At 39.4% G+C, this 19,555-nt stretch overlaps 2 protein-coding genes across 5 annotated transcripts in view; both read right to left on the minus strand.

Moving 5' to 3' along the window:
- LOC149538699 (uncharacterized) overlaps positions 1-19,151 on the minus strand; it is a 63,055-nt gene extending 43,904 nt beyond the window's left edge. For 2 of the 4 annotated variants that reach the window (XM_089800036.1, XM_089800037.1), the window contains exons 1-4: positions 18,733-19,122; positions 18,483-18,579; positions 17,072-17,192; positions 15,905-16,702 (exon numbers count right to left, since the gene is read on the minus strand). In XM_089800036.1, coding sequence (XP_089656162.1) covers positions 15,905-16,702; positions 17,072-17,192; positions 18,483-18,579; positions 18,733-18,913 — 1,197 coding nt within the window. In that variant the 5' untranslated portion in view covers positions 18,914-19,122. Of the gene's footprint in view, positions 1-15,904; positions 16,703-17,071; positions 17,193-18,482; positions 18,580-18,732 lie in introns of all 4 variants that reach the window. The other 2 variants (XM_089800034.1, XM_089800035.1) reach the window with 2 other exon arrangements.
- On the minus strand, positions 11,903-14,046 carry LOC149538700 (uncharacterized). Its single transcript, XM_089798886.1, has 2 exons — positions 12,854-14,046; positions 11,903-12,749 (listed from the first exon to the last, which is right to left on the minus strand). Exons 1-2 carry the CDS (start codon positions 13,628-13,630, stop codon positions 12,543-12,545), a joined length of 984 nt encoding a protein of 327 aa, XP_089655012.1. The 5' UTR covers positions 13,631-14,046; the 3' UTR covers positions 11,903-12,542.
- Positions 19,152-19,555: the final 404 nt, after the last annotated feature.

Raw genomic sequence — 19,555 nt, forward strand, 5'->3', positions numbered from 1 at the left:
TCCGAATGTAAAGGGTCAGTGCTGGTAGTCTCTTATATGTGAATGATATTGGCTGCAATTGTGCCTCTGCTAGGTTCAAAAAGTCATGTCTGGTGGAATTCTGAAAGTTATCCAGCACCAGACTAAATCAAAATATTCAGTCTGAAGCTCTCAATATGTTTGACAAATTTTCTGAATACTGAATTATTGAGAAGTTCAGCCTAAGTCTCAATTTGGGCAAGATTCCCTTAAGAATCTTGTAGTGTGTTGACATTGAGTGAATGAAAATGGCTGATAGGGGTCCCTTAACAGTTCAATGCAGTAAATTGTTCAGAAAAGTCAAATCTATACATTCAAATGAGTTTCTTAAAGTGATTAGTGTGCTCTATCGTTTGGGAAAACAACTTATGAATCGTTCTCCATCCACGAATATTTTTCTTAAGAAGTTGAAAAAACAATAGAAATGCACTTATCAAAATTGGACCAATCTGACTTCAGTGGTTTAAAGTGCGCAACAGACATTCCTTTGGTTGCTTTAGTCCAGTCTCAAATGATGAGGCATTCAGATGAAGATGTGAGACTTGCAGTTAGCACTTATCTTAGTGACATAAAGAGGACCTCAGCTCCTGTTGTCACTTATAAAGATTGCATAATGAGGGAGATTCTACAACTGATCATTGATAGTTTTCATGGGCTAGAAGATACTAGAGGCTCTTGTGATGATAAGATGATGAAGATTCTAGAATTAATGGCTCGTGTCAGGAGTTTTGTTCTTATGATTGATTTGGAATGTGGTGATCTCATCCTCAAAATGTTCCAAAGTTTCATAGCCACAATCAGTAAGGATCATGAAGAGAAAATATTCTCTAGCATACAAACCATTATGATCTTAATCCTTGATAAATGTGATATCATCTCTCCGCCTCTTATATCAATATTATTGGTTGTTATGAGACAAAATCAAGATGTTTCTACAGCTGCATATGAATTGATCAGTAATATTTTCAAGCAATGTGTGAAGCTGAATGCAACAAATATTGACGTAGAGATTACCATGGAGCAAAAGGAACTTCAAGATGATTCTGTGGTTGAGAGAATAACTATAAGGCATTAGGATAAAAATAATGAAATCAATAAAACAACTTTCAATACACATTCAAAACAATCAAATGAAGTTGATGACAACAGTGCAGATGTTGGAAGAGATGAGCATCTTCTTAACAAAGTGGTATAGGTGACTAGGGACAGCTACGGAGTTACTTTTGACATGTGACACAGGATCTGATTTTTTATTTTTTATTTTTATTTTTTTTTATTCTTTTTGGCAAATTGCCACCAAACAAGTAGCGCCCATTATATTAAAATCAAAAAAAAATTACATAAGGAGTGTCAATATATTGAGTGACAAACATGAAGCCAACAAAAGAAAACTGAGCTAAAAAGCTCATGAAAATGTGATAGATGCCAAGGGACCAATCATGAAGCCAAACATGGAAACCAAAGCAATCCAGAAGTGAGTGACTGAGAACATGCCACCCACAGAACCAAACTACATCAAAGATGACAAGAGCCCAACCAAAGACCCAACCTGAATAGTGATCCCAGAAAGCCAAGAGGTGATGGAGCAATCCGATGACACCACAAGAACCAAATCAAAAAGAAACATAAAGTAGGTCTAAGAGCAACCCCATGGACAAAAAGGCCCCAAGAAGAGTCAATGATCCAAAACGAAGGTCGCCTCCTTCGAGTGCATGAGGTAGGACTTGATGAAAACTTGATCCCCAGCTTGTGTGTCCTCCGCCCGTTTTTGCTTGTTAGTTTTCCTATCTGTATATTTGCACTCAAGAGACAAATCCAAGAGAAGAACAGCAGACTGAGAAATGGTCCTTGGCTCAATAATGTCAAGTTCATCAATAAATTGGTTATGGTCAGAATCATCTTCAGCAAGCAACAGATCCTCGAAAGAAGCTTACAAGATGGGAGAGCAGGTGGGCTTGTCCAACACAGCCACATAATGGGACAGGAAAATGATTGCAGCTGACGCAACCAGCCAAGAACGCACCTGATCATATGATTTGGGCGATGACTGGAGCTGAGAATCTAAAACTAAATCCAGAGGAGCACAAGGAAGGTGCGGACAGTGATCCATGAAAGAAGTAATATCAATGGAAAGGCAGAAGAACATGGTCACCAGAACGTTCCACACCTACTACCTACTTTGGAGTCCAATGGGAGGCCGGAGGGATGGGATATGTCGCCTCCTGATGCTTGTGACTACGGCAACACATGTAGAACAAGTGATGGGTCCAGTCATCACAAGGAGTAGCGAGGCAAATGGAGTTAGGAATTGGATAGATGACCAAAACCTTGATTCTGGCGGATCAAGCGAAATCGTTAGAGCCCCTGTCAATGTCAATAGTCTGCCCAAAGGAGTTGCCGATAGCATTCAAGATCCGATCATACCATAACTTGAGTGGGAGGTTGTATAGTGAGACCCAGATTGGACTAGGGTAGGGATTGATAGCAATAGGATCAAAGTGAGGAGACCATGCTTGAAATAACACAAACTGAGATTGGATTTTTCAAGACTGTTAGTGTAGTTTTTTATTTCCTAGTAGATTATTTATTTTTCCCTGTATTGCTAGGTTTTTCCTACACTTTTAATAATCTCGCTTAGGTTAATAAAGCATGTCTTATTAGGTGAATGGTTGCAAGGTGTCACATTCCTACATGTGAGCATCCATTAGCTATCTTGGGAAGATACTTTGCTATCTTTAGTCCAATAGATGGTGGCTCCTCATTGGTCGATGTTGCCACCTCCTCCCTCTTCCTAGCCTATACAAGCATGCTACCTGGCTTGTATTTGTATCTCTTGTTTTTGCATCCTCTTAATGCTATTTTGCTTCTAGCATTTGCATTACTCTCTTGGAGACTAACTTAGTGTTGCTATTTTGATTTTGCATCATTTGCATTCATAGTTTAGATATTTATTCTTTGCACTAGTTTTCTGGGTTATTAATCTTTTCAGATTCTAACATGGTACCAGAGCTTTTCTACGTGCAAGAGTAGATTTTAGTTTCCTTATTTGAGAGATTCAGTGGGGGCTAATAAATTTTATTGTAAGTTTTTGAAAAACCCAATATGCTCTTCTCTCGCATCTTTGGATGATCTTGAGAATCAGAAAAGTTTGACAAAAACATTTTTAATCTCTGAGTGATTGCAGCATTTCTAGTTATACTGGCAACATTTCTGGTTGTTCCAACGCATCCAGCAGGCTTGAGAAAGTCAGCGTTGGCTTTTATTTCACCGAGATCAGAGATCGTCATACAAGTTGCAAAACTGGAGTTTCAATCTCAAATCTGACAACCAACTTGCATATTTGGTGTTTTCAATCAATATTGGAGGTTCCAGCATGCCATTTATTGACTTAGGTAGCTGATTCAATCTTTTTATGACATCTTTTGGTTGCTAGGGTCGTTTTTTGGTTGTTGGGGCCATTTTTTATTGTTAAAGACATCTGATTTACACTACAACTACATCTTATGTACATCAGCAAGAAAAACGCTTTCTGGGTTTTGTTCACAGCCCCAAAAAACCATCTGGGTATCTTTTAGATTTTGCATGCAATCTATATATTTTGCAAAATCGAGCGTGGAAAGCTACAGCCGTACCCCTCTCCGTTGGCAGTAGCAGATTTGAACACAGTTTTCAAATGCCTCGTTCTTGCTCATATGGACTCTGATTTCAACGATTCTTGTTATGACCTTGGCTATTTTTTTGTGCTCTATCCACTAGTGGAGTTGCTTTTTTATTTTCATGCATAATTTTTTCATAAATTGCAAATTCTCGACTGTGACTGTGCACAATTTTCGTTTTGGAAACTTCGAAGGATCATAACTTTTTCCTACGACCTTGTATCGAGGCGATTCTTTTTTTGAAAGTGCATGATTTTTTGAGTAGATCGCAATGGTGCTATTTGTTTTCTTGATTATTGTGCCTAAGTTTCACTTTTAGCATATGCTCTTCATGACGGTTTGTAATGCATTGAAATCAAGACCATTAAATATTTCTTTCTAGTGGTAGTTGTAAATGCACTAAAATAAAGTGCCAAATCATATTTCTTTGGGAGGGTTCTTTGATTGAGTAAAAAAGGGGGGGGGGGGATTGTCGTGGCTGGGTTCTCTTCTTTTTAGCATTTCTTCATCATGGATCAAACAAATATGCCCATCCTAACTCCATACAATTACTTTGAGTGGAAATCATGCATGACAATTCACTTAAGGAAAGCTGGATTAAATAGGATAACTATGGGACTTGAAACTAAACCTGATAAAGATGAAGATAAGCCTAAGTGGTTTAACAAATGTGATGAGGCATATGGAACATTGTGTTTGTTTGTTTCTCCTAACTTGCTATTTCACATTGAGTCTTTGGATACACCAAATGAAATATGGACAAAGCTAGAAACACTATTTGGCACACAAGATTCAATGAGGGGTCATATGTTGGAAAATGAACTAATTAGTTTAAGTCCAGGCAATTTCAACACAATCCAGGATTTCTTCACCAAATTGAAATCACTAAGGTTGCAGTTAAAACAATGTGGAATTGAAAAGAAAGATGAACAACTGATTCTTAGTATTCTCTCTAAGCTAAGTTTAGAATATTCTGTGTTTGTCTCTACCTTCTATGCTACTAAGGGTGCACTTGGTACTCAATTCACCATGCCATCTTTAGATGATTTTGCTGTCAACCTCACTCGAGAACAAGACAAGCTAATCCAGATAGGCACTCTTAAGTCCTCTAAGTCACATGCCTTGGTTGCCAACCAAGGCACAAAACAACAAAAAGGACAAAGTAGTAACAACAATAGTAAGGATGAGAAACAAAATAATAGTGAGGAAAAGAAGGATCAAATACCGGTTGCTTCAAAAGCAACTATTGATACCCCATCCTCCAAGGGCAATAAGCCTAAGAAAGAAAAGGTCAAATGCACCTATTGTAAAAGACCTGGTCATGATGAACATAAATGTTTGAAGAAACAAATTGATCACTTGACATACATTCTTGAGAAGAATAATATTAGTGTTCCTGAGTCTATCAAACAAAGTTCTAATGAAGGGTCTAACAAGGCAAAAGAAAACAGCAAGGGGAAAGGAAAGGGCAAGGCTCTTGTTGCAATTGCTTCCTCACCATCCACTTGGGTTCTTGATTCGGGTGCTTCGCACCACATGGCTTCATCTAAGGAAGAACTTGCATCCTTGGAGACATGTACTATGCCTTCTATTTTGATGGGTGATGACAATCCTGTTGAGGTGTGTGGGAGAGGGTTTGTTGATGTGGGGGATGGCACATTCCATGATGTTCTTTGTGTACCCTCATTATCAACTAATCTCCTATCAATATACCAGATCACTCACACAGGTTTAAGAAAGCGGGTTGAGTTCACTCCTGATTCCGTGGAGATATGTGAGTTGCACAGTGATTCTATAGTTGCAATTGGGAGAGCAGATCATCAGTCACGACTCTATCTATTTTCTCACTTTGCTCTTGATCCTCCTCCATCTGTTTTGCTCACTCACTCTAATGATGTGAGTAAATTATGGCATGAGCGGTTTGGCCATCTTAACTTCCGCTATTTGCATCAGCTTAACCAGCAAAGCATGGTCACAGGATTGCCTTCGGTTCAATTCTCAGGCAATCTTTGTTAAGGTTGCATTCTTGGTAAGCATTCTAAGGAAAGGTTTGACAAAAGTAAGGCATGGAGAGCTTCACAGATACTAGAGTTAGTTCACAGTGATTTGGCTGGTCCATTTCAACATCCTTCTTTCAACAGGGCCCGATATGTCCTCACATTCATTGATGACCTTTCTCGATATACTTGGGTGTACTTTCTCAAATAGAAGTCAAAGGTATTTGATCATTTTCAAAACTTTAACAATTTTGTAGAAAAGCAATTTGGGAAAGCCATCAAAGTTTTGCACACAGACAATGGTGGTAAGTATGTCAACCATCGGTTTGAAAGATTTTGCACTTCAGAGGGGATTGATTTACAGCATTCAATTCCATACAATCCTCAGCAGAACGGTGTTGCAAAACGAAAGAATAGAGCCTTGAAGGAAATGACAAATTGTATGATTCACTCTAGATCTCTTGCACTAGAGTATTGGGCAGAGGCCATTAACTATGCTTGTTATATCCAGAACCGTGTTCCTCACCGAGCCTTGAAGGGAGTTACTCCTTTTGAAGCTTGGAGCGGTCAGAAACCATCAGTTAAGCACTTTCGAGTTTTTGACTCTCTTGCATGGGCTCATATTCTTGCAGAGAAACATAAGGCCTTGGATCCGCAAAGAAGACCTTGCATATTTGTAGGTTATCCTGATGGTGTGAAGGGTTATTAGTTGCTCCACCCTACTACACGTGAGTTATTCATTGAGAGGAGTGTTCAGTTTGAGGAGGGATCTTCAAGGTCACTTTCTATCACTTCTCCAACTCCTTCTACTTTGACATTGGAGTCACTTAGAATACATGATAGATCTCCTGATGAGTCAGATTCACCTGTACAATCTTCTACCTCCACTTCCGATGCAGAGAGTGATTCAGAGAACTCACCTCCTTCCTCTCCTAGTCATCATTCAAAGGTTAATGATTCCCTGCCAGATTCTCCATCTTCCGGTCCACTTTGGGCTAGACAAACCTTGCAATCCACAGGTGATTGGGTTGGGGATCCATCAGACACCAAGCGGACTCGTTCACAATTCCAAGATGCTCCACATGTCTTCATTGCTACTGCCTCAGATCCACAGTTCTTTCATGAGGCTTCTGGTATTCTTGAGTGGGATACAGCTATGCAAAAAGAGTATAGTTCCTTGATGAGGAACCACACTTGGGATCTTGTCCCTCTTCCTAAGGGAAGAAAACTTGTTCGATGTAAGTGGATCTATCGAACAAAATTTGCAGCAAATGGGTCAGTTGACAAACACAAGGCTCACTTGGTCGCCAAAGGATTCTCCCAGGTTCCTGGGATTGACTACTCTGAGACTTTTGCGCCAGTTGCCCAAATGAATTCCATTCGACTTGTTCTTGCCATTGCTGTAGCTAATCGTTGGGAAGTACATCAAATGGATGTGAAGAGTGCTTCTCTTCATGGTGACCTTCATGAGGAGATCTACATGGAGCAACCATAAGGCTTCCTTCAAGATTCTTCACTTGTGTGTCGTCTTCGAAAGTCTCTCTACGGTCTCAAACAGGCTCCTCGGACCTGGTATGCCAAGATGGACTCCTTCCTTCTATCAATTGGGTTCACTCGACGCCATTCTAATCTTAATGTCTACATTTTGCAACAGGGTGATTCACTTCTATTTTTGGTTTTGGATGTTGATGACTTGCTAATCACCAGAAGTTCTTCACCCACCATTAAGGCTGTCAAAGTGGCCCTTTAGGACAGTTTTTTGATGACTGACTTGGGCTTGTTGCATTACTTTCTTGGGATTGAGATCTTTCAGTCTCCTTCTGGGATCACATTCACACAGTCCAAGTATGCTCTAGATTTACTCTCGAGGTTTCATATGGCTGACTGTAAGCCTGCTTCGACTCCCTTCCTTTCTGGAGTCAAACTTGAGGCTCAGTGTTCTTCCCCACTTGTTGATGGCACTTTGTACCGCCAACTTGTTGGGAGTCTCATTTATCTGACTCATACGAGACCTGACATCTCATATGTTGTAGGCATGGTCTCTCGATTCATGCAGGAGCCCCATGAGCTGCACTAGAAAGCAGCCAAGCGGATCCTTCACTACATTCAGGGTTCTCACAGTTGTGGGATTCACTACGCAACAGGTATTGAGCTTGATTTGGTGGGCTACATAGATTCAGATTGGGCAGGTGATTTTCAAGATCGCAAGTCTACTTCAGGGGTACAACTTCTCACTTGGTTCAGGTCCTGTTTGTTGGTCGAGCAAAAAGCAATCTACTATTGCTCTATCTTCTACTGAGGCTGAGTATCAGGGGGCTGTAAATGCCACCACTAAGGCCATTTGGCTTCAACATCTTCTCACTGAGTTTGGTATCCAAATTAGACGGCCATCAGTCATATTTTGTGACAACCAAAGTGTCATTCAGATCTCACAGAATCTGGTTCATCGCCAGCAGACCAAACACATAGAGGTCCACATGCACTAGATCCGACAGCTCATTCATGGTCACATCATTGACCTTCGTTGTTGTCTCACTTCCGAGCAAGTTGCTGATATCTTCACCAAACCCTTCACTGAGAGCAAGTTCCTTCATTTGCGAGCTTTGCTGGGGGTGCGGGATGCTTCATCTTTTAGGGGGGGCCTCTTCCTCTCACTTGGAGTCCTGACTTTTTTTGGGGGGTCTCTTTCCTCTCTCTTTTGGAGGAATCTTATGTACATGGGTACCTCATCAAGCTTGACTTGTCGAGACCCATTTCTACATCCACCTAAGCTTCGCTTATAGGGGGATGTTAGTGTAGTTTTTTATTTCCTAGTAGGTTATTTATTTTTCCTTATATTGCTAGGTTTTTCCTACACTTTTAATAATCTCGCTTTTTAGGTTAATAAAGCATGTCTTATTAGGTGAATGGTTGTGAGGTGTCACCTTCCTACATATGAGCATCCATTAGCTATCTTGGGAAGATACTTTGCTATCTTTAGTCCAATAGATGGTTGCTCCTCATTGGTCGGTGTTGCCACCTCCTCCCTCTTCCTAGCCTATATAAGCATGCTACCTGGCTTGTATTTGTATCTCTTGTTTTTGCATCCTCTTAATGCTATTTTGCTTCTAGCATTTGCATTACTCTCTTGGAGACCAACTCTGTGTTGCTATTTTGATTTTGTATCATTTGCATTCGTAGCTTAAATATTTATTCTTTGCACTAGTTTTCTGGGTTATTAATCTTTTCAGATTCTAACAAAGACATGGTATGCAACACCTTATCGCAAAAGTCCTGAGCACCAAATTTAAGCACAAAAAAGTGCTTCGGCGTAAAAGAATTCTTTACTCCATCGCACCCCCAGTTGTCTGCAATCCAAGTGCGAATTCGGTCCTAGGGCATGAGCCTCCCAAGGATTCCATCGATCAGTGTGTGACACTTTAGCATTTTAACCGCATTATCAACCATGTTTGACACATCGAGCTTGAGGGAAGGCAGCCCCTTGGCTGCCAAACTTGTGCACTTAGGCAAAGCACCCATATCTTCCTCTTAACACAACATCGGATATTGATATACATCGTAGCATCAATTCTTTGATTTGTGTGAACATGAGGGGAAACTAAATTCGAAGTGATCATTGATAACCCATTGTTGGAAATGGGTGCTAATAATACATATGACAATCAATTTTCGAGTTGTGTGATGTCATTGCTCTTGATTGCGGCATTGTGCTTGGCGGAAATAGTAAGGTTTGGGACCCTAAAATTGAGTTGGAATCTGATTTTCAGTTTGGTATAATCATAGACATCTATTTCTGCTCCTATAGTCAAATCGATAGATTGGCTTAGGATTTGGGTGTTGATATGACCAATACTTTGTTTTATGGATCATGATGAGTTGGCTTGAGGCATAGTGTTGGTTTGAGAGTGGTGCAGTGGATTGGTGAAGCAAAAATTTTTAGATTGCCTTGTGATCCAAAGATCTTATTGAAAAACTAGTTGCATCCAAACATTTTGCTTCACAGAGTGGCAAGTTTTGATTCTAGTCATTCTAGATTGTGCCATAGAGTTGCTTGCAGATTCATATGAGATCCTAGTGTTGGTATGCACATTCATGATTGCTTGAAGACAGGCAATTTCTAAGGAGGGAGGATTGTAATATCCCTATTTTAGGGACATTAGAAAATTAAATGACAACTTCATAGAGTATTAAAATGACTTATTTGGAGCTTAATTAATAAAATTGTTTTAATTCTAAAAAGGGGATCTTAAAAGGGGACAAAAAGAAAGGAGATGAAGAGACAAGCAAAGGGATAATGAAGAGACACTGCATTGGGCTTTAAAAGAAGAATGCTAGATTCATTTCAACATGCTTAGTTTTATGTTTCATTTATTCTCTTGGAGAATGCTGGGAAACTTTGGCTTTCAGCAGATTTGAGGATGGAAACCCTCGAGCTCGGAGGCAGTAGCCAGAAACCCAATGTCTATTGGAGCTATTGCTAGGTGTCTCACTTTGTGATTCAAATTCGTATTTCTGGTTATCCAAGCTGACTGTAATTGTTGTGGCTACGATTGGATATTTTGTTTCTCCACTGAAGATTTAAACGCAATATTCATATCTTATTTTAGACTCTTTATTTCAGTTTGTTATTTCCTGTACATTGTGCTGGACAAATTTAAATAAATAGCATACAAAATATTTGTTTAATTTGTTGTGGTAAAATCTGGAAATAATATCCTAGGGGGATATTAAACAAATCATGCAAATCTGTGTTAGTAAGATATGAAATGCAATCATAAGGTGTTTAATGATAGGTATCCTAGGGGTATATCAAACAAATCATGCGAATCTGTGATAGTAAAATATGAAATGCGATCATAAGGTTTTTAATGATAGGAAATTTAATCAGTACAGTCCTTGCAAGACGTACATAAGATGGAGGTAGATAATGTGTCTTAGCTAAATTTATATTGAAAGAAAAACTTGCATTATCTATCTTTTATACCATGTGATCGCAAAAATATATGGATTATACCAAGCGATCACAAAAATATATGGATTATACCTTGTGATCCCAAAAATATATGGATTAGGTTTAAAATGAAAGTTTCAAACAGCAACTTGCAATTAATGTAAAGGCCTCACTCCTTTTAAATCCTTTGCTAGGATGACGAAAGTAGCAGCAGAATCAGGAAGATCAAATAGAGAGACATAGACTACCAAATGTTCGTCAGTCTAGGCAGAGCAAGATCTACTTTAAGTTCGTTGTAGTTTTCTCTCATCCTATACATTTGGCATTGCATTCCTTTTGCACAATATGTTTTAGCCTAGAACCAGAAGCTAACTTTGGTGTTTGTCTCCCCTAATATGTTTCAGATTCCTTTCAACCTTAACCTTTCTCCATCCATGGTACCAAGGCCTTGCCTTTCATTGTCTTTTTTCCCAGACATTATGTTACAACTATATTTTGCATGTTTATTTCCTAAGTTACCGATTCGGATGCAAATTCCGAAGCGGATACGTGATGCAGGGATTTTTTTTTTTTTTGGATGCGAATGCGGGAGGAAACGTGTATATATATATATATATATATATATATATATTAACATATGCAACGAAATGCAAGAAATATACAAAAACAAATCATTTGATAAGGCATAATATGACTATGAATCTATGATACTTAACAGTTAATTGAACCCTTCAACAAAATTCAAGATATTTCAAAATTCATATGATATTCATATATCAATATCAATATGTGCTTGTCCAACATTAGCGTTTAGTCTTGACTCTTAAACAATAAGTTCAAATAGGTCATGTTCAAGATTCCAACAAAATAAAATTTAAAAACATGGTAAATGATTGAAATCTGAAGATTCAATCAATCAGAGTCTGGCTCTGAATCATAGGGATTTGCAAGAAAATCCACATTCTCATTGTCATCTCCAATTGTTGAAAGATCATTTGAACCAAGCATGGTTCCACCTATGCTAGATGCACCACGTGCCACACTAACATCATCACCGTCTCCAACTGTAACAAGATCATGAAGTGTTGCATCCAAATCTGCACACTCAGGGGCTACATCCCAAAGCTTTGTTGCCCCTTCCTTGTAATGATCATTCTTACGTGACAAAAGACGCAAGTTAGTGTGGACAAAGACCAAGTCCTCAGCTTTCTTGGAGCCTAACCGGTTGCGCTTCACTGAATGGATAAAGGAGTATGTACTCCAATTTCTTTCAGCAGCAGAAGAACTAGCAACCTATATAGTTGTCACAAAACATACAAATGAAAAGCAAATTAATTTTATAGAATGTGTGAAACACTAAATTCTACAATGCAAGTGTAAACATAAAATTTTAAAACAAATTTACAAAACAAAATAAAAAACTTACTTGTGATAGGACTTTGATTGCAAGAGGTTGAAGATGCTTGAAAGGTTGACCATACATGTACCGCCATGTGATAGCTCCCATTCTATTTTGGTCCTTTAGTGCAAATGGAGAATGCTTTAACCCCGAAGCAAACAACCCAAATTCTTCCCTCACTTTTTCATGCATTTCTTCCAATGGGAAGAGTCTTGAAAGGGCTTTGTGGCACCCCTCAGCAACCTCCTCATCCACAAATGGTGCAACTCTACCCAGCATACCAGCTATCTCCTCACTATAGTACCTAGGAGATAAGGCATATGCAAGAAGGTGCAATGGGGTAGTCATCTTATTCCAGCGATGGTTGATAATTGCTTGCACTTGTTTGCATAAGGCTTCACATTGTGTGGGGTCACTCTCATGTGCTTGTATAGAATGTTTTACCTTCTCAACCATGGTGTCCATGCCATCATACACATCCCCTAAGCAAGGTGTATCTGTATCAACAAAACAGAGCATAGTCATGATGGGCTCAGTAAATCCAATACATATGCCACACGAGCCCACCAACTCTCATTCAAGATCAAATTCCTGATCCTTTGTGCTCTTTCTGAATTTGAGATCTTCCATACACCCCATTGATGACCGATGACCATTTGACTTAATGCATCTTTTACCTTGAGTCGTCTCATAACGATTGTATGAGATGCAAAACGGGTCTCAGCAACCTAAGCAAGTTAACAATATGTCAATTGACAATATAATTATAAATTTTAATTTTTAACTAAATTACAAAACCATGAAACTTAGTAATTTAAAAAAATTAATTTACCTTCAGCAACTCCAATTTGGAGTATGTTCTAAAAATGGATTGTGACATGTGGTGGTTGGTCACAAACATCTGTATGTCCTCCCCCTCTTCATATATTTTCTTCACCCACTCTACTTCAGTGTCAATCCTCTGCATGATCAAGTTAAGGGAGTGAACAGTGCATGGAGTCCCAAAAATATGGTCATACCGACTCTCAACTAAAGCACCCGCACCCCTGCAATTTTTGGCATTGTCAATGACCACCTGTACCACATTCTCGCTACCCACCATCTCAATGGCCTCAATGAGAATTCTAGAAATGAATTTTGAATCCTTCACTTGCCCTTCACAATCAATGGCCTTCAAAAACATTGCCCCTTTGGGGGAAATTGCAATCACATTAATCAATGGCCGGTTTCTTGTATCCTTCCAACCGTCTGACACAATAGTTAGACCTGAAGTTTTCCAAGATTTTTTGATTGGTTGAAGGTCTCTCTCTATATGTGCCCTCTCTTGTTGCAATAAAGTTGTACACACCTTTTCATAGCCCGGGCTTGTGTAGTCAGCTGGTGATTCTTTGATTGCTGCCACCATTTCGTTCCAATATGGTGATCTCACCAAGTTGAAAGAAAGCCCATTCGCATAGAGGCAATGTGCAATAGCTTCATCAGCGCGGTCTCTTGCCTCCATTTTAAATGCGGTGTCCAATGGGCCTCTTTTACAAGTTGAAATTTCCACTTCTTCCTCATCCTCTTCTGGCACAAGTACCTGCAAGAATGGGTGTTGGGAGGATGCCATTGGTTCAGTGGGTGTCTTTGGCTTGCTCTTTGAGGAAGGACCTTGATAGTAGCTTTTTTTTTATCTATTGATCAATGCATCAGCAGCTTCTTGTTCTCTTACAAATGAAAGTATTTCCGCGCTAGTCATCCCAGTACCATTTTTGCCTTTGCACATTCCAAATCCTTTGCCAGCAAGGCCAATAAAATGAAGCTTCACTCGAGAATATGAGCTATTGAAAGGTTTTCCTTTGTTACTTTAACAATAATTGCACTTCCAATAGTATGAGCCACCTCCTGAAACCTGTGATATTCGTGTTGTATGTCTCCACAAAGGAGAACCTACATCAATTTTGAAATTATCAGTCCCTTCCCCTCCTTGGCCCCCCACTGAACTTTGAATAGCACTACCACCGGTATCCATTCTTGCCTAGTTTTTTGCAACCTATTTTATAAGAAAATAAATAAATTTTAATTAGTTTCTAACAACGATGAACATCAATGATTATGCATACAAGTGGAAAGAAGTGAGAAAAACTACTAAAATAGATACCCAAAGTTGCTTCTACATATCTTTCAAAAAAAAAAAATTTGACAAAAAACTTTAAAAAAATCTTCAAGAACTTAAAAAAATCATCAAAAACTCAAAAAAATTCATCTAAATACTCAAGAAAAGGATTGATCACTTACCTTGAATGGTTTAAACTTCTTTGAAAAAGCTATCTCTCCCTCTTCGATCGATCATCTTCGAAAATGCTGAACTTAGCTTCACAATGAAGGAGTGGCTATAGGTGCAAACAAAACTCTAAAATGACTCTTGTGAATGCTTCTATGTTGTCTTCTAGGGTCGTTTTAGGGTTTTATTGTAAAAAATGCTTTTAGTCACATGTTGTTTCATAGTTTTAAGTTAAAATATACTTTATTTTATTAGTTTTCCGCCTAACTCCTGTGGATGCGTCCGGATGCTCCCGGATTCCCTGCGGATGCTGCCCGGAAGCCACCCGCAGGCATCCGGATGCAGGTGGAAGCTGAGTATCAGCTTCCACCCACATCCGGATGCCTAGGGGTGGCTTACGGGCAGCACCCGCAGCGCATCCGGAGGCTTCCCGCATCCGTCCGTATCGGATGCGGAAGCTAGGGAGCAAGGCCACGAATCAGTATCAGAGTTTATTTCTACTGTTTGGACCTTTGTTGAGCTAGCAATATTCAAACACTACTGGGACACTGTAGCTTCCCCTGACAATTTGTGATTCTCCGGTTGGTTCTGAATATTTCCTTACCTATCATGTACTCAAGTTGTAGGTGAATATCCTTGAGCAAATCCATATGACCTCCCAACTCCTATGTATTCCTCCATTGGATTTATTTGAATATATTGCATACAAGTTTTCTCGCATTCTATCAGGTTTTGGTACTTTCCAACATTCTACACAATTGTTTCCAACACTTTGAGCAATTTACCAGCATTTTTACCAAGTGTTTGTGAAGAATTCAGATTTCTTAAGAAGTTTAGCAACATTCATCTACAACACTTTTGCCTCCATTACTAAGCGTAAGAGTTGACTTTGGTCTATTTATTTTTTCTGGCTTTTGTCTCTCATTTTAGCATTTTAGAATCTTGTTGTTGCTAGCTTTGGCACCCCTAGGATTCACTCCTTTTAAGTTTTACAATCAGGATTATTAGTTCACCCTCTTAACTTATTGTATTTGCATTTGCCACTACTCTGTTGATTCCTAGACAAAATAGAATAGAAGCACTGACTATATATTTGTGCTGCCAGGTTTGGTCAGGATTCCAATTCAGGTTCATCAATTCAGCTAAAAACCTTTGGGGGTTAAATTCATTTTGGGTTCAAATGTACAAAGTTTTCCATTCCAATAAGTGGCAGAGAACGAGATTTTGAACTATGGTACAAACACACAGGGGCCATTTGGACATTCTCAAAACAGAGGCAGAATAGGGGGTGTATAAATGTCAAGGATGCACCCTTGTTCCCACAGAACAGCAAAGGACCATTTTGTCTCTGCCCCAGATGCCATGTCAGACCCCGGTAAGCATCCCTTTGTTATGCTGAAAATTCTGGTGACTACTGAAATCAATTTCTACAAAATAATGTTAATGGTGAACAATACCCACCGAATTTTAAGCTTAGTAGATGCATGCAATATCATGTGCATGTATACAATTCTCTGTGCAACCATAGAAAATCAGATATCTGCATTGCAAAGGCCTTTGAATGTTGCTAATCACTAATAACTCATAAAGCTAACAATTTTCACAAATCATGAGACATACCTTTTGTTGTGTCCTGGTGTTTGGACACCTTTTGGACATTAAGACATTTGAAACCATTGGTGCAGATTCTGATCTTCTTGCACCTTTCAACGGTGACTGGACTCTGTTACTTGTGTATGACCTTTGTTTAACTTTGAGGACCGGATCTGTCCTGACATCAGTGCTTGATGACATTCTGTGGCCTTTGCTTTTGGAGACACAGGGATCACGGTCATGGTTTTCTGATGAGCCACCATTTCTCAAAAAGGTTGGTGAAGCAGATTGGTGCCTGGATTTCTTTTCAGTCTCTCCTCTGTCACTTAAGGCTGGAGATGCAGACTGACGCCTGGATTTTGAGACCAGTGATGAGCCCCTTTTAAGGAAGAGATTATGATCTGATGTTCTTGTAATTAATTTTGGAGGGGGCTGAGAGACAGAACAGGGACTAGTCATATGCTGCAACTGTTTCTGTACCGAGCAGGAGGCTTGGCATTTTTTTCCTTGCAGTGAAGGTGCAGCTTTTCCTATCAATGATGGAGAACCACTGGAAGTTGAACCTGTGCTAGACCTCTGAAATGTCAATAATGAGATTTTTGAGGATGGTGTAGATGACCTTGCCGAAGCAGCAGATGAATTGATTGTATCAGTGGATGACCTAACTGTAGAAATTGAATGATGGGAGTTGGGATTCCCTCTGGAAGATAGAGTTGATGATGCTGCTCTGCCTCTCGAATGGCTAGTGACACTGCTCGAAGAAGAAAGTAGACTTGAATGCTGTGTACTAGAACTGCTTCTTGTCCTCCTTGGACTAGGCTCTGTCTGAAATAGGGAAAATGCAATGTCGTAAGGATGACCGAGGAAATAAGTTACATTTTGCAGATGGTGATTAGATAACAGAAACTGTGGAAAGACACAACAATAACTGATGGCAAACAATGTGAATGAATCTTATAGCAATCAACATAGTCAAAAGAGAAAAGGTAACATAGCAAAAAGCCTTGATCATCCTGGGATAAAATTGCTCTCAATCACCACGTACCCAAACAGATAAAGAACAGCCCATCTTGAAGAACACGCTAAAGAAGCACCTTTTGTAAGCAAAACAAAAGTAAACAACATTTGAAAGATAAGTATATGCGCCAAGCATATTTACTGTTTGGACTGGACAGGATTTTACAAAAGACTCACCATTGATATTCTTGGACTGGTTCTAGGTTTTCTCTGCAGTTTGCTTCTCTCAGAAATCTCAACATGTGGAGTCTTCTTATCCAATGTTGGAAATAGTGGAGTGGCTGGTGGAGTTAGAAGCCTGCAATCAAAAATCAATCTCATAAATAGAATAACATGTCTCTGAAACTCCAAATAAATAATATAACAATCGTTCCCGTGAAAAGCTACAGAAGACTTTCCTAATAGCAATAATTTCCAGTTTTTATTATCTACTAAAAACATCCAAATAAACGGGGGGGGGGGGATATAAATATCGTAATCTACTGCTGCTTGCAAAGTTCACCACACACTCGGTAACCAATTTTAACAAAGAAAATATTTAAGGCGTGCACTGACAAGAACACAAATATACGACCTTCCATCTGCATTTCTGTGCACTCTACGACTGACCGCCAGCCTTGAGCGCTTCACACATGTAGATTAAACCTCCAACATAATGACGCAAGCGTTTGGGTTTTAAAAGTATTAGAAACTTGACTTTATCTATAACTAGGGCCCGAGTTCAATTCCAAAAGGGAGTGTCGAACATTTGAGTAAGAGTCGTCCACCGCGACGACTTGTTTGGAAATGCCATAAAGCCAACACAAACAAATCTGACCCTATCAGTCTAACCTGAAATGGCTAAAAAGGGAAAATAAACAGAATCATAACCAGAACTTTTTCTCACAAAGTAAATTGTTGGATTGGAAGAAAAGACGCCCTGAAAATATCCTGTAAACTAAATATGCAAAATATGTACCAAAAAATAGCAATTCAGATACCATATTAATAGTAGAAACATGCAACTGTGGATTCTACAGTGTACACCGTCATATTAAATGGTCATAGAAAAAAAATCTACATTCATTGAGAAAGCTAACAGCAAATATAGTATGCAATTGGACCTCGATACATATCAAAAATCAAAGCTACTCATAAAGGTCAGCAAAGATAGTTCTCTATTCCATGTCACTAGAAGAAAGGCTTTCAGAAGCAAATGCAATCACATTCGTGATCGATGCTGGTTCCAGCAACTCATAATCCAAGTGGAAAATGACGATATTGAATTGGGTACATTTGCCCTGGGCTGCACATACTCAGTGTGCTACTGTGGAGCGTGACCCAAAATGCAACACAACCTCCCCCAGGATTTACAAACCCGAAAATGTCCAGTGCCAACTTGTCCAGAATGTGATGGTCTTAGTGGTAAATTCAAGGCATGCTCCTGTTGTGAAGAAGCTGCATTGTTTAGGCCGTACCCACCACAGGCGAGGCAGGACGCAAGTCTAGAAAACCCCTTGGCTTCCAAGACTATTGATGATCGAATTAAACAAAGTGCTAAACAATAGGGAGAAAAAGAATGGCTCCAACACCAACAAACGAAACTCACCAGTTATAATCGGTCCTTCCTGTGTCTGCATTGAGTGGATCAGCATGCTTTCCCGACAAGTAAAACTTGAAGCTGGAAAAGCTCCCCAGTTTTATAGCTGCAACAAATAAACCCACTGCTCATAACTCCAAAACTCCAGATTCTAACTCCCACCCATATAAAACTAAAAAGAAACCTCAAATGCATTATCCAAAATAGGCCAACTAAAGGCATTGGAATTTGACCCAATTCACAAACAGATTTTACTTACAAATGGATTCATCACTGTCATCGGAGAAGCGATGCAGGAACTCTTGCCGCTCCAGAGCCTTCATATTCTTAAACAGAGCCAACTCTTCTTCTTCCTCCTCTTCTTCCCCGCCTTCTCCAGATGAACTCGTACTACTCTCCTCACTGCACACATCATCTTCTTCTTTCATATTTGACTCCATTGATCTCTAATCACCCCATGAACGACCTTGGATGTTGTACTCGCTTCATGTGAAAATCAAACAAACTTGTCTGTCGCCTTTTTTTGGTTGAATCGATTGAAGTTCACGTTCGTCCCTGACTTGAAAGCTGAGAAAGCTGCCTCGAGCAATAAAAGCGCAAACTTGGCTCTCTGTCCCTGCCACTCCCACTTCCCCATCCCATCATCGCTACCTAATTAATGCCAAATTGCTTTACTACAAATTTTAAAAACCGCTAAATCGTTATAATAACTTATTTGATTTTGAGCTCCTCGTGTCCCCACACATAAAAGGAATCCAAAAGCGCTTCATTACAAGCAAGTTTAAAATTAAAAGCACTGTTCCATATGACATCATACTAAGTGAAATGGGGGCTGCGCCTATTGAGGCACTTGCTATGATTCGCCTTTTAAGCTATCTAAAAAGAATCGAAAAAATGGAAGAGGATAGATGGCCGAAAGTTGTCTTTAGTGACACACTATGTAAGCAAAAAAGGACATGGATGCAACAAAACATCAAGTGGATGAGTAAATGGAATATTCATTTCAATATGTGCCCCACAAGTAATAAAGAAATAAAGGTCTTTGTTATGGAGAAATTCTACAAGAGAAATTGGGGAAGCGA

This window comes from Cupressus sempervirens, chromosome 9 (genome assembly GCF_028749045.1).
Source record: "Cupressus sempervirens isolate cs-2001-9-10 chromosome 9, ASM2874904v1, whole genome shotgun sequence".
Classification (NCBI taxonomy): Eukaryota; Viridiplantae; Streptophyta; class Pinopsida; order Cupressales; family Cupressaceae; genus Cupressus; species Cupressus sempervirens.

Coding starts and splice junctions, on each gene's coding strand:
- LOC149538700 (XM_089798886.1), bottom strand. CDS start 13,630: ATGGCATCCTCCCAACACCCATTCTTGCAGGTACTTGTGCCAGAAGAG. Junction 12,750..12,853: donor CCAAATTGGAGTTGCTGAAG/GTAAATTAATTT, acceptor TAACTTGCTTAG/GTTGCTGAGACCCGTTTTGC.